Below are 14,808 nucleotides of genomic sequence, written 5' to 3' on the forward strand. Positions count from 1 at the left end.
CGTTCTAATGAACTCGCACACCGAATCTGCGTATTCGTCAATATTGTTATCTGACGCAATACGAAACATATCCCAGTCCACGTGATGGAAGCAGTCTTGGAGTGTGGAGTCAGCTTGGTCGGTACCAGCGTTGGACAGACCTCAGCGTGGGAGCCTCTTGTTTTAGTTTCTGTCTGTAGGCAGGGATCAACAAAATGGAGTCGTGGTCAGCTTTTCCGAAAGGGGGGCGGGGCAGGGCTGTGGGACCTTATGTAGACAGGTGTGTGCTTTTCCAAATCATGTCCAATCAATTGAATTTACCACAGGTGGAATCCAATCAAGTTGTAGAAACATCTCAAGGATGATCAACGAAAACAGGATGCACCTGAGCTCAATTTCAAGTCTCATAGCAAAAGGTCTGAATACTTATGTAAATAAGGTATTTCAGTTTTTTTGGCTTTGTCATTATGAGGTATTGTGATGTCATTATGGTATTGTGTGTAGATTGCTGAGGATTATTATTTATTTAATCCATGTTAGAATAAGGCTGTAACGTAACAAAATGTAGAAACAGTGGGGTCTGAGTACTTTCCTAATATATATACTATATGTCACTAAATCTCTTTCTGTGCCCTTTAGAGCATCCTGATAACATCTCTAAACCTGAGAGGTTAGAGGTCATCATCCCTCCTAATGCTGCAGCTGAAGCCCTCAGGGGGAACGGTGAGTGGAGGGCCTTTGAAGGCCCTCATAATACTCTTCATAAGCTCTTCTACAAAAGCATTCAAACACATTTCTTCTCTACCGCACTCCCGAAGGGAGTGCCCCCTCGCCTATCCCCCCACTGCCAGAGAGAACGCCAGAATAATTTGTGTTGGCCAACAATTCCGGTAGGAGCACTACTGTCTTCCCTTCCCTCTCAGTCCCTGTGGAGATGGTGGTCCAGAAGTCAGAAGATGCAGATGAAGGTGCAGCTGATGTTTATCCCAGTCTTTTTGGGCTTTTTTGTCTTTACAGTGTCACCCCAGGATACAGTATCACCCCCAGTTACATTGCCTCCCCCGGTTAGATATTCTGTTCCTGCTCCCTGTACATCAGTAAACCTTCCTCCTCCCCCTCCACCTCCCTATCCTCTGGCCCCTTCTCACTCACCTCCAGGTAAGAAAAAGTGACACCCATTTTATGTTTTTCTATACACTCTTAGAATTATTTTATTATCTAGAACCTAAAAGGGTTCTTTGGCTACCCCCATTGGAAAACCCTTTGAACAACCATTTTTGGTTGCAGGTAGAGCCCATTTGGTTCCAGGTAGAACCTCACTGATTTGTGGTGGTTTTTATTGTGAAGGCTCAGATAATCTGACTCCCCCTCTACCTGAGAGAACCCCAGAATCCTTCTTCCTGGTCACTCAAGAAGGTGAGCACATGCCTCTTCATCACCACCGCCTCCACCATCATCCTCACCATGATAGTGCTCCTAGGACTAGGCTACTGTCAAAATGTTAATCCTCCAGACATAATTTTAAAGTATGTCAACTGCTCTGTGTGTGTGTCAATCAAGGTAATGTATCTACTCTGTGTAGTACTAAACTGACATTGTAATTTTGGGGCATTTGCAGTTGATCAGAACAGTGCCCCCTGCCAGAGTCAGAGCAACAGCCAGACCACATCCACACAGCAGAGGATCGGTACGTCCTCAGAGTGGGCAGGGAACTCCCAACCCAAAAGATTACTGGATGGAATCATGAATCGGAGCAAGGTAACAGACATTGACAGACTCTGGGTGCTGTAGCTGTCAAGACTTTAAGGAGGTGTGATAGTCACCCTCATCGAAATGATACTTCTAGAATGTATTATAGTACTATCCCCCAGTAATTCAATTTCTATGGTCAGTAGAGACTCTTACTCTTGTGTCATGTGTATTTAATGGGTACATCTAGCTAGTACAGGATGTTGCCACATACCCCTTAGTGTCATGTGTATTTAATGGGTACATCTAGCTAGTACAGGATGCTGCCACACACCCCTTAGTGTCATGTGTATTTAATGGGTACATCTAGCTAGTACAGGATGCTGCCACACACCCCTTAGTGTCATGTGTATTTAATGGGTACATCTAGCTAGTACAGGATGTTGCCACACACCCCTTAGTGTCATGTGTATTTAATGGGTACATCTAGCTAGTACAGGATGCTGCCACACACCCCTTAGTGTCATGTGTATTTAATGGGTACATCTAGCTAGTACAGGATGCTGCCACACACCCCTTAGTGTCATGTGTATTTAATGGGTACATCTAGCTAGTACAGGATGTTGCCACACACCCCTTAGTGTCATGTGTATTTAATGGGTACATCTAGCTAGTACAGGATGTTGCCACACACCCCTTAGTGTCATGTGCATTTAATGGGTACATCTAGCTAGTACAGGATGTTGCCACACACCCCTTAGTGCCATGTGTATTTAATGGGTACATCTAGCTAGTACAGGATGTTGCCACACACCCCTTAGTGTCATGTGTATTTAATGGGTACATCTAGCTAGTACAGGATGCTGCCACACACCCCTTAGTGCCATGTGTATTTAATGGGTACATCTAGCTACTACAGGATGCTGCCACACACCCCTTAGTGCCATGTGTATTTAATGGGTACATCTAGCTAGTACAGGATGTTGCCACACACCCCTTAGTGTCATGTGTATTTAATGGGTACATCTAGCTAGTACAGGATGTTGCCACACACCCCTTAGTGCCATGTGTATTTAATGGGTACATCTAGCTACTACAGGATGCTGCCACACACCCCTTAGTGTCATGTGTATTTAATGGGTACATCTAGCTAGTACAGGATGCTGCCACACACCCCTTAGTGTCATGAACTGATCTTTACTAAATGCCCATTTTTGTTCTCCTCGTGATTCATGCAATGGCTCATATGTTCCCATTGTTGTTAATACATGAGTACATTAATACAACACTCTAAACTGTTCCCTTAGAGTGTCCACGCAAAGAGTTCACTGAAAGGTAAGCTCTTTTCTCAATAGTGACTGAGAAAAGCCATCTGTGACTGAGAAAAGCCATCTGTTTTTGTCTTTGTTTTTTCTTCTACTACCAGTTCATCTGTCTGTTTGATGTTAACAAGGAAAAAGTCAACGTCAAATGGTTGCTCTTGGCTTTGCTCTCTCACACAATAAAAGGCACAAATAGAAATCACTGAAAAACATCATTATACACACTCAGTGGCCTTGTGGTTAGTGTCTGCCCTAAAATTGGAAGGTTGGGAGTTCGATCACCGAGTCGTACACAAGACTGTAAATAATGGAACACGATGTGTCTCTGGAGATCGATTGGGTAAGGCCTTGCGATCGACTAGTGTCCTGTCTAGGGTGGTGTACTTTTATATCAAGCTACCTCATGCGACACAAACAAGATATAGCGAGAAATACTAATGTTGGCTTTTTGCAGGCACTAATTCCGCCGTGGTTCGTTGTACAAAGCCTATGGAGAAAATTAATGGCGTTTTTGGAGGGTTTTTGGATAAACGTTGAATATAAGTTTTGTGGTAACACAGACTTAGAAGATCTTATACGTTTTGTTCTATGAGAATCTTCATCAGCTAACATATCTTTATGTGAATTTGGAAGCATTTATTCAGTTTAATGAAACACAAAACACAAAGGCTTCATAATGGTCATGTTAATTGACTATTACTATTATCTCACAGAACAAAACGTATCAGATCTCCTGAGCCTGTGTTAACCTCAGACCTTATTTTCGACATTTGTTCCAAAACACCATTATTTCGCCATAAATGTTTCACATAGGAATGGCTGAATGAACCAGAGGTAACTCATTTCTGGGTTATAGGACTACAAGCTGGCGAGCTCTATAGGATCCTTTATCCTATGGGCCATTCTGGCTCGTGCAAGGCTACTTACTCTGATTGTAATTGATGACATGATAATGAGAACTAATGTCAGAAGTAGTCCTTCCTTGAGCTATCTGATGTTTGAGAGAACATACAGTACTTTACAATTAGTCTGTCTACATTTTCTCTACAGAGCCCCTGACTACTGTTCCTCTGGTTGCTCAAGTCGTTGTGGCTTTAGGAGGAAGTGGTGAGTTGCAACACACAGAGAGTAGACCCGCAATTACAAGTATCAGCTCTCACTAACGAAACACAGGCCCATGTAAATATGACCTCTCCTTATTAAGGGGATTTCAGTCACACTGATCCAACCTGTTCCCATTTACTCTTGACTCTTGATGATACTGAATTCAACTTTTACAAAATGTCTCCCATCACCGTGACGCATACTGTATCTAATGACTGTTTCTTAGCTGAAATGAAGCTTCAGCAGCCTGTGGACAACAGCACCTCAACCAGCACTGGGACTACTGAAGACGAATCAGACAAAAACAGTGGGAAGGCCTTGTCTAGAACAAAGGTAATGACTATGTACATAGAATTACAGTAACTCACAGACTTTGTCTATTGTTTTAGAAATAGAGGATCTGGTGTTTCTATTCTCAGAATATTCTCTGCTATTATCTGGGTATGTCGTGTCACTTAAAGCCAGCTGTCTTTCTTTTTCAGAGCCTGAAGTTATTCAAACTCAGACAGAAACGTAAGTAACAGGTATATCCGTAAATTGATCTAATAAATGTACATATAGTACATTACCCACCTCTAGCAGCTAAAATGGTAACACATTCTTCCCACAGCAAAGTCTGCCCCTCCACCAGTACCAACCCACTCTGGACCATCTCCTCCTTATGGTACCTCCACCTCATCATCAGTGTTCACATTTGGTAAGCCTTCACCGGACACATCAATGCAAATCTAATTTCAACAATGTGATGGGACACATTTTCACAACCGTCTGTGTTCTTTCCAGGATTTGGGACTCGTTTTGGGAAGCCTAAAGGGCCAAGGAGTCATCCTGAGACGTGGGTGTAAGACAGCCAGTCAACAAAGCTGGCCACTGTCCTCAGATCACAGGGCTGGAACCCTGCATGTGGCTACTAGCCACTCAACTGGACTAGGGATGGTCCCTAGACAACTTTTGACATTGTGAAGGAAGAGCATCATTCCAAGAAGAATCATGTAGCTTTCTCCCTGTGTTCTGAGACGACATGAACACTGTCTCGCAAACTGCTCTCACGGCCCAATGATCAACCTCGGATTAGCTTTAAATTGGAGCACCTGCTATTCATGACAAATTGATCGTACTGTAGTTATTTATCCGTGCCTGTAGGGAGAACTTGTGCCTCTGAAATGTGGTGGAAGGATGCAATCAATTGTAGGCAAAGGATGGATGGAAAGAATGGAAGGATGAGTTGATAAATGTTAGAGGGCTACTTTTGGCTATTTTGCCTGATAAATACAGTAAGGTACTTTGAATAGTTGGTAGCACGTTACTTAATACATGTTACCAAATATTTTTCTATGCTGATGTTTATTTGTTATTGTTTGTATAGGCTCCTTCTGATCCAGACAAAATCCAGATCTACACCTGGACTGTACAGAGTGATGAACTGTTTTTAAGAGTAATATATTTGTACTGGTATTATTTTTCATGGTGGTGTGAGATAAGCAGACAGGTCTGTATTGTGCAAACATCACATTCATTGTTGTAACTTGGTGGATGTGTTTTCTATATGGGCTATCATTTAAAAAGTCAAGAAAATACATATTGCTCTAAATTGACCCATTTGTGGATCACTTTTCTTATCTATAATGCTTACAAAAGTAATGTCACTGATAATTCATACATAATGCACACATACAATTATTTATTTTGAAAAATACAAGAAACGTTTGTCTTCCATTTTGTTTTCTACTCAATTCACATGAATGATCTCACTTTTAATAACAGAATTCTATAAATGTAACTTGTTTTACCCCAAAACTTTTTCTATATAAAAAAAATGGATATAATTAATTGAAATACAAACATCAACAATTATTCATATTAAAACTACACATAGCAGGCCTTGGTCATCAGGCAGACGACACAATAGAATTTGACAAAAGTTAGAAGAAACAGGAGCTAGCTGCCAATTCATTTCAGTACCTATGACAACCATCTGTTTAACAAATCGCAATAACTAGCCATTCGACTTTTCAGAAAAACTGCATGTTTGAGAAACACTTAAAATACACGAAAGGCATTGTTTAAATGACCAACATTCATTCCAAAAGGTAATTATATATTCATACTGTTCTTATTACTTATTTAACCAACCTGATTCTAAACCTTCTAGTCTACAGATTCCACATCTGGAAATCAAGAAGCATAAGGAAGCAATTTACAGTCTGTGTTATTATAAGCTTATAGGCCTACAAACATATCACAGTTTCAAATGGGCAGAATTGTCAAGGAACTAAAATGCTAGCTAAACCCTAATCTACATCCTAGGAAAATGCATCAGTTGTACTGACAGACTTTTAAGGAACAACCAGTCGAGTGGCCAGCCTTCCAAATCTTGTTTCCTTCACCTGACCTGGGCTACCGAGGCGAAGGAACAATCAGCTCTCCCTTACATATACTTCTTTTTCAGCATAGTTACTACTAGACAGACAAGTGCAAAAACAAAGAAACGTACAATAGTGGTCACTACATTGAACTCAGATTTGACCTATTACAGTACTATCCCCCATAGATGGGTGTGACATTTTCATCAAAACACAGAGAAAACATGTATGACAAAGTACACTGACAGCATTCACAGAATTCTAGATAACAATAGATAATATATTGCATTTTAAAATGCGTGGGTGCTTTTTCAGGAAAACTTTTCACAAAAGTGATGTGCACCATCACAGACCCAAACTGGCCTCACCTCAAACAGGCACAACTTGTGTAACACCTCACATAGGTTTAACCTCTTAAAACCCATTATAATGGACAGCATAAAGTAATAGACTTACTTCAGAACATATGGCCATTTGTTTTACATTTGAGTCATTTAGCAGATGCTCTTATCCAGCGCAACTTATAGGAGCAAGTAGGGTTAAGTGTCTTCCTCAAGGGCCTATTGACATAGAATTTTCACATAGTCAGCTCGGGGATTTGAACCAGCAACCTTTCAGCTACTGGCCCAACCGCTAGGCTACCTAGTTTAACTAAATGCTGAATAAATAAATAAAACATCAGAAGCAGTGTAAAAGTGGGACAGTAGTAAAGGAAAGGGACAGTAGTGAAGGAAAGGGACAGTAGTGAAGGAAAGAGACAGTAGTGAAGGAAAGGGACAGTAGGAAAGGGACAGTAGTAAAGGAAAGGGACAGTAGTGAAGGAAAGGGACAGTAGTAAAGGAAAGGGACAGTAGTAAAGGAAAGGGACGGTAGTAAAGGAAAGGGACAGTAGAAAGGAAAGGGACAGTAGTAAAGGAAAGGGACAGTAGTAAAGGAAAGGGACGGTAGTAAAGGAAAGGGACAGTAGAAAGGAAAGGGACAGTAGTGAAGGAAAGGGACAGTAGTAAAGGAAAGGGACAGTAGTAAAGGAAAGGGACAGTAGTAAAGGAAAGGGACGGTAGTAAAGGAAAGGGACAGTAGTAAAGGAAAGGGACAGTAGTAAAGGAAAGGGACAGTAGTAAAGGAAAGGGACAGTAGTAAAGGAAAGGGACAGTAGTAAAGGAAAGGGACAGTAGTAAAGGAAAGGGACAGTAGTGAAGGAAAGGGACAGTAGTGAAGGAAAGGGACAGTAGTAAAGGAAAGGGATGTGGGTAGTAAAGGAAAGGGACAGTAGTAAAGGAAAGGGACAGTAGTAAAGGAAAGGGACAGTAGTAAAGGAAAGGGACGGTAGTAAAGGAAAGGGACAGTAGTGAAGGAAAGGGACAGTAGTAAAGGAAAGGGACAGTAGTAAAGGAAAGGGACAGTAGTGAAGGAAAGGGACAGTAGTGAAGGAAAGGGACAGTAGTAAAGGAAAGGGACAGTAGTAAAGGAAAGGGGCGGTAGTAAAGGGACAGTAGTAAAGGAAAGGGGCAGTAGTAAAGGAAAGGGACAGTAGAGAAGGAAAGGGACAGTAGTAAAGGAAAGGGACAGTAGTAAAGGAAAGGGACGGTAGTAAAGGAAAGGGACAGTAGAAAGGAAAGGGACAGTAGTAAAGGAAAGGGACAGTAGTAAAGGAAAGGGACGGTAGTAAAGGAAAGGGACAGTAGAAAGGAAAGGGACAGTAGTGAAGGAAAGGGACAGTAGTAAAGGAAAGGGACAGTAGTAAAGGAAAGGGACGGTAGTAAAGGAAAGGGACGGTAGTAAAGGAAAGGGACAGTAGTAAAGGAAAGGGACAGTAGTAAAGGAAAGGGGCAGTAGTAAAGGAAAGGGACAGTAGTAAAGGAAAGGGACAGTAGTAAAGGAAAGGGACAGTAGTAAAGGAAAGGGACAGTAGTAAAGGAAAGGGACGGTAGTAAAGGAAAGGGACAGTAGTGAAGGAAAGGGACAGTAGTAAAGGAAAGGGACAGTAGTAAAGGAAAGGGACAGTAGTGAAGGAAAGGGACAGTAGTGAAGGAAAGGGACAGTAGTAAAGGAAAGGGACAGTAGTAAAGGAAAGGGGCGGTAGTAAAGGAAAGGGACAGTAGTAAAGGAAAGGGGCAGTAGTAAAGGAAAGGGACAGTAGAGAAGGAAAGGGACAGTAGTAAAGGAAAGGGACAGTAGTAAAGGAAAGGGACAGTAGTAAAGGGACAGTAGTAAAGGAAAGGGACAGTAGTAAAGGAAAGGGACAGTAGTGAAGGAAAGGGACAGTAGTAAAGTCTCCCAAGACTCCCTAAATTTTATCAGCATATCGATTGCGCAACCAGGGGTGGAAAGACCCTGGATCATTGTTACTCTAACTTCCGCGACGCATATAAGGCCCTGCCCCGCCCCCCTTTCGGAAAAGCTGACCACGACTCCATTTTGTTGATCCCTGCCTACAGACAGAAACTAAAACAAGAAGCTCCCACGCTGAGGTCTGTCCAACGCTGGTCCGACCAAGCTGACTCCACACTCCAAGACTGCTTCCATCACGTGGACTGGGAGATGTTTCGTATTGCGTCAGCCAACAACATTGACGAATACGCTGATTCGGTGTGCGAGTTCATTAGAACGTGCGTTGAAGATGTCGTTCCCATAGCAACGATTAAAACATTCCCCAACCAGAAACCGTGGATTGATGGCAGCATTCGTGTGGAACTGAAGGCGCGAACCACTGCTTTTAATCAGGGCAAGGTGTCTGGTAACATGACTGAATACAAACAGCGCAGCTATTCCCTCCGCAAGGCTATCAAACAAGCTAAGCGCCAGTACAGAGACAAAGTAGAATCTCAATTCAACGGCTCAGACACAAGAGGCATGTGGCAGGGTCTACAGTCAATCACGGACTACAGGAAGAAACCCAGCCCAGTCACGGACCAGGATGTCTTGCTCCCAGGCAGACTAAACAACTTTTTTGCCCGCTTTGAGGACAATACAGTGCCACTGACACGGCCTGCAACGAAAACATGCGGTCTCTCCTTCACTGCAGCCGAAGTGAGTAAGACATTTAAACGTGTTAACCCTCGCAAGGCTGCAGGCCCAGACGGCATCCCCAGCCGCGCCCTCAGAGCATGCGCAGACCAGCTGGCCGGTGTGTTTACGGACATATTCAACCAATCCCTATACCAGTCTGCTGTTCCCACATGCTTCAAGAGGGCCACCATTGTTCCTGTTCCCAAGAAAGCTAAGGTAACTGAGCTAAACGACTACCGCCCCGTAGCACTCACATCCGTCATCATGAAGTGCTTTGAGAGACTAGTCAAGGACCATATCACCTCCACCCTACCTGACACCCTTGACCCACTCCAATTTGCTTACCGCCCAAATAGGTCCACAGACGATGCAATCTCAACCACACTGCACACTGCCCTAACCCATCTGGACAAGAGGAATACCTATGTGAGAATGCTGTTCATCGACTACAGCTCGGCATTCAACACCATAGTACCCTCCAAGCTCGTCATCAAGCTCGAGACCCTGGGTCTCGACCCCGCCTTGTGCAACTGGGTACTGGACTTCCTGACGGGCCGCCCCCAGGTGGTGAGGGTAGGCAACAACATCTCCTCCCCGCTGATCCTCAACACTGGGGCCCCACAAGGGTGCGTTCTGAGCCCTCTCCTGTACTCCCTGTTCACCCACGACTGCGTGGCCACGCACGCCTCCAACTCAATCATCAAGTTTGCGGACGACACAACAGTGGTAGGCTTGATTACCAACAACGACGAGACGGCCTACAGGGAGGAGGTGAGGGCCCTCGGAGTGTGGTGTCAGGAAAATAACCTCACACTCAACGTCAACAAAACTAAGGAGATGATTGTGGACTTCAGGAAACAGCAGAGGGAACACCCCCCCATCCACATCGATGGAACAGTAGTGGAGAGGGTAGCAAGTTTTAAGTTCCTCGGCATACACATCACAGACAAACTGAATTGGTCCACTCACACAGACAGCATCGTGAGGAGGGCGCAGCAGCGCCTCTTCAACCTCAGGAGGCTGAAGAAATTCGGCTTGTCACCAAAAGCACTCACAAACTTCTACAGATGCACAATCGAGAGCATCCTGGCGGGCTGTATCACCGCCTGGTATGGCAACTGCACCGCCCTCAACCGTAAGGCTCTCCAGAGGGTAGTGAGGTCTGCACAACGCATCACCGGGGGCAAACTACCTGCCCTCCAGGACACCTACACCACCCGATGCTACAGGAAGGCCATAAAGATCATCAAGGACATCAACCACCCGAGCCACTGCCTGTTCACCCCGCTGTCATCCAGAAGGCGAGGTCAGTACAGGTGCATCAAAGCTGGGACCGAGAGACTGAAAAACAGCTTCTATCTCAAGGCCATCAGACTGTTAAACAGCCACCACTAACATTGAGTGGCTACTGCCAACACACTGTCAATGCCACTGACTCTACTCCAGCCACTTTAATCATGGGAATTGATGGGAAATGATGTAAATATATCACTAGCCACTTTAAACAATGCTACCTTATATAATGTTACTTACCCTACATTATTCATCTCATATGCATACGTAGATACTGTACTCTATATAATCGACTGCATCCTTATGTAATACATGTATCACTAGCCACTTTAACTATGCCACTTGGTTTACATACTCATCTCATATGTATATACTGTACTCGATATCATCTACTGTATCTTGCCTATGCTGCTCTGTACCATCACTCATTCATATATCTTTATGTACATATTCTTTATCCCCTTACACTGTGTATAAGACAGTAGTTTTTTTTGGAATTGTTAGTTAGATCACTTGTTCGTTATTACTGCATTGTCGGAACTAGAAGCACAAGCATTTCGCTACACTCGCATTAACATCTGCTAACCATGTGTATGTGACAAATAAATTTGATTTGATTTGATTTGATTTAAAGGAAAGGGACAGTAGTGAAGGAAAGGGACAGTAGTAAAGGAAAGGGACAGTAGTAAAGGAAAGGGACAGTAGTAAAGGAAAGGGACAGTAGTAAAGGAAAGGGACAGTAGTAAAGGAAAGGGACGGTAGTAAAGGAAAGGGACAGTAGTAAAGGAAAGGGACAGTAGTAAAGGAAAGGGACAGTAGTAAAGGAAAGGGACAGTAGTAAAGGAAAGGGATAGTAGAAAGGAAAGGGACAGTAGAAAGGATAGGGACAGTAGTGAAGGAAAGGGACAGTAGTGAAGGAAAGGGACAGTAGAAAGGAAAGGGACAGTAGAAAGGAAAGGGGCAGTAGTGAAGGAAAGGGACAGTAGAAGGAAAGGGACAGTAGCAAGGGAAAGGGACAGTAGTAAAGGAAAGGGACACAGTAGTAAAGGAAAGGGACAGTAGAAAGGAAAGGGACAGTAGTAAAGGAAAGGGACAGTAGTAAAGGAAAGGGACAGTAGTAAAGGGACAGTAGTAAAGGAAAGGGACAGTAGTGAAGGAAAGAGACAGTAGTGAAGGAAAGGGACAGTAGGAAAGGGACAGTAGTAAAGGAAAGGGACAGTAGTGAAGGAAAGAGACAGTAGTGAAGGAAAGGGACAGTAGGAAAGCGACAGTAGTAAAGGAAAGGGACAGTAGAGAAGGAAAGGGACAGTAGTAAAGGAAAGGGACAGTAGTAAAGGAAAGGGACAGTAGTAAAGGGACAGTAGTAAAGGAAAGGGACAGTAGTGAAGGAAAGAGACAGTAGTGAAGGAAAGGGACAGTAGGAAAGGGACAGTAGTAAAGGAAAGGGACAGTAGTGAAGGAAAGGGACAGTAGTAAAGGAAAGGGACAGTAGTAAAGGAAAGGGACGGTAGTAAAGGAAAGGGACAGTAGAAAGGAAAGGGACAGTAGTAAAGGAAAGGGACAGTAGTAAAGGAAAGGGACGGTAGTAAAGGAAAGGGACAGTAGAAAGGAAAGGGACAGTAGTGAAGGAAAGGGACAGTAGTAAAGGAAAGGGACAGTAGTAAAGGAAAGGGACGGTAGTAAAGGAAAGGGACGGTAGTAAAGGAAAGGGACAGTAGTAAAGGAAAGGGACAGTAGTAAAGGAAAGGGGCAGTAGTAAAGGAAAGGGACAGTAGTAAAGGAAAGGGACAGTAGTAAAGGAAAGGGACAGTAGTAAAGGAAAGGGACAGTAGTAAAGGAAAGGGACGGTAGTAAAGGAAAGGGACAGTAGTGAAGGAAAGGGACAGTAGTAAAGGAAAGGGACAGTAGTAAAGGAAAGGGACAGTAGTGAAGGAAAGGGACAGTAGTGAAGGAAAGGGACAGTAGTAAAGGAAAGGGACAGTAGTAAAGGAAAGGGACAGTAGTAAAGGAAAGGGGCAGTAGTAAAGGAAAGGGGACAGTAGAGAAGGAAAGGGACAGTAGTAAAGGAAAGGGACAGTAGTAAAGGAAAGGGACAGTAGTAAAGGGACAGTAGTAAAGGAAAGGGACAGTAGTAAAGGAAAGGAGAAGGGACAGTAGTGAAAGGAAAGGGACAGTAGTAAGGAAAGGGACAGTAGTAAGGAAAGGGACAGTAGTAAGGAAAGGGACAGTAGTAAAGGAAAGGGACAGTAGTAAAGGAAAGGGACAGTAGTAAAGGAAAGGGACAGTAGTAAAGGAAAGGGACAGTAGTAAAGGAAAGGGACAGTAGTAAAGGAAAGGGACAGTAGTAAAGGAAAGGGGACAGTAGTAAAGGAAAGGGACAGTAGTAAAGGAAAGGGACAGTAGTGAAGGAAAGGGACAGTAGTAAAGGAAAGGGACAGTAGTAAAGGAAAGGGACGGTAGTAAAGGAAAGGGACAGTAGTAAAGGAAAGGGACAGTAGTAAAGGAAAGGGGCAGTAGTAAAGGAAAGGAGCAGTAGTAAAGGAAAGGGACAGTAGTAAAGGAAAGGGGCAGTAGTAAAGGAAAGGGACAGTAGAGAAGGAAAGGGACAGTAGTAAAGGAAAGGGGACAGTAGTAAAGGAAAGGGACAGTAGTAAAGGGACAGTAGTAATGGAAAGGGACAGTAGTAAAGGAAAGGGACAGTAGTGAAGGAAAGGGACAGTAGTAAAGGAAAGGGACAGTAGTGAAGGAAAGGGACAGTAGTAAAGGAAAGGGACAGTAGTAAAGGAAAGGGACAGTAGTAAAGGAAAGGGACAGTAGAGAAGGAAAGGGACAGTAGTAAAGGAAATGGACAGTAGTAAAGGAAAGGGACAGTAGTAAAGGGACAGTAGGAAAGGAAAGGGACAGTAGTAAAGGAAAGGGACAGTAGAGAAGGAAAGGGACAGTAGTAAAGGAAAGGGACAGTAGTAAAGGAAAGGGACAGTAGTAAAGGGACAGTAGTAAAAGAAAGGGACAGTAGTAAAGGGACAGTAGTGAAGGAAAGGGACAGTAGTAAAGGAAAGGGACAGTAGTAAAGGAAAGGGACAGTAGTGAAGGAAAGGGACAGTAGTGAAGGAAAGGGACAGTAGTAAAGGATAGGGGCGGTAGTAAAGGAAAGGGACAGTAGTAAAGGAAAGGGGCAGTAGTAAAGGAAAGGGACAGTAGAGAAGGAAAGGGACAGTAGTAAAGGAAAGGGACAGTAGTAAAGGAAAGGGACAGTAGTAAAGGGACAGTAGTAAAAGAAAGGGACAGTAGTAAGGAAGGGACAGTAGTGAAGGAAAGGGACAGTAGTAAAGGAAAGGGACAGTAGTGAAGGAAAGGGACAGTAGTAAAGGAAAGGGACAGTAGTAAAGGAAAGGGACAGTAGTAAAGGAAAGGGACAGTAGTAAAGGAAAGGGACGGTAGTAAAGGAAAGGGACAGTAGTAAAGGAAAGGGACAGTAGTAAAGGAAAGGGACAGTAGTAAAGGAAAGGGACAGTAGTGAAGGAAAGGGACAGTAGTAAAGGAAAGGGACAGTAGTAAAGGAAAGGGACGGTAGTAAGGAAAGGGACAGTAGTAAGGAAGGACAGTAGTAAAGGAAAGGGACAGTAGTAAAGGAAAGGGGCAGTAGTAAAGGAAAGGAGCAGTAGTAAAGGAAAGGGACAGTAGTAAGGAAAGGGGCAGTAGTAAAGGAAAGGGACAGTAGAGAAGGAAAGGGACAGTAGTAAAGGAAAGGGACAGTAGTAAAGGAAAGGGACAGTAGTAAAGGGACAGTAGTAATGGAAAGGGACAGTAGTAAAGGAAAGGGACAGTAGTGAAGGAAAGGGACAGTAGTAAAGGAAAGGGACAGTAGTGAAGGAAAGGGACAGTAGTAAAGGAAAGGGACAGTAGTAAAGGGACAGTAGGAAAGGAAAGGGACAGTAGTAAAGGAAAGGGACAGTAGTAAAGGAAAGGGACAGTAGTAAAGGAAAGGGACAGTAGTAAAGGAAAGGGGCAGTAGTAAAGGAAAGGGACAGTAGAGAAGGAAAGGGACA

The 14,808-nt window shown here is 43.6% G+C and overlaps 1 protein-coding gene across 9 annotated transcripts in view; it reads left to right on the forward strand.

The window, feature by feature from the left end:
* The window catches only part of ptpn22 (protein tyrosine phosphatase non-receptor type 22), a 31,574-nt gene extending 25,885 nt beyond the window's left edge, over nucleotides 1-5,689 (forward strand). For 2 of the 9 annotated variants that reach the window (XM_031794492.1, XM_031794493.1), the window contains exons 14-23: nucleotides 619-702; nucleotides 997-1,137; nucleotides 1,267-1,395; nucleotides 1,598-1,737; nucleotides 2,976-3,003; nucleotides 4,041-4,097; nucleotides 4,321-4,427; nucleotides 4,577-4,607; nucleotides 4,705-4,791; nucleotides 4,878-5,689. In XM_031794492.1, the coding sequence (XP_031650352.1) occupies nucleotides 619-702; nucleotides 997-1,137; nucleotides 1,267-1,395; nucleotides 1,598-1,737; nucleotides 2,976-3,003; nucleotides 4,041-4,097; nucleotides 4,321-4,427; nucleotides 4,577-4,607; nucleotides 4,705-4,791; nucleotides 4,878-4,939 (866 nt within the window). In that variant the 3' untranslated portion in view covers nucleotides 4,940-5,689. Of the gene's footprint in view, nucleotides 1-618; nucleotides 1,138-1,266; nucleotides 1,396-1,597; nucleotides 4,098-4,320; nucleotides 4,428-4,576; nucleotides 4,608-4,704; nucleotides 4,792-4,877 lie in introns of all 9 variants that reach the window. The other 7 variants (XM_031794494.1, XM_031794495.1, XM_031794488.1 and 4 more) reach the window with 4 other exon arrangements.
* Nucleotides 5,690-14,808: the final 9,119 nt, after the last annotated feature.

The sequence above is a fragment of the Oncorhynchus kisutch genome, linkage group LG17 (genome assembly GCF_002021735.2).
Source record: "Oncorhynchus kisutch isolate 150728-3 linkage group LG17, Okis_V2, whole genome shotgun sequence".
Lineage (NCBI taxonomy): Eukaryota > Metazoa > Chordata > Actinopteri > Salmoniformes > Salmonidae > Oncorhynchus > Oncorhynchus kisutch.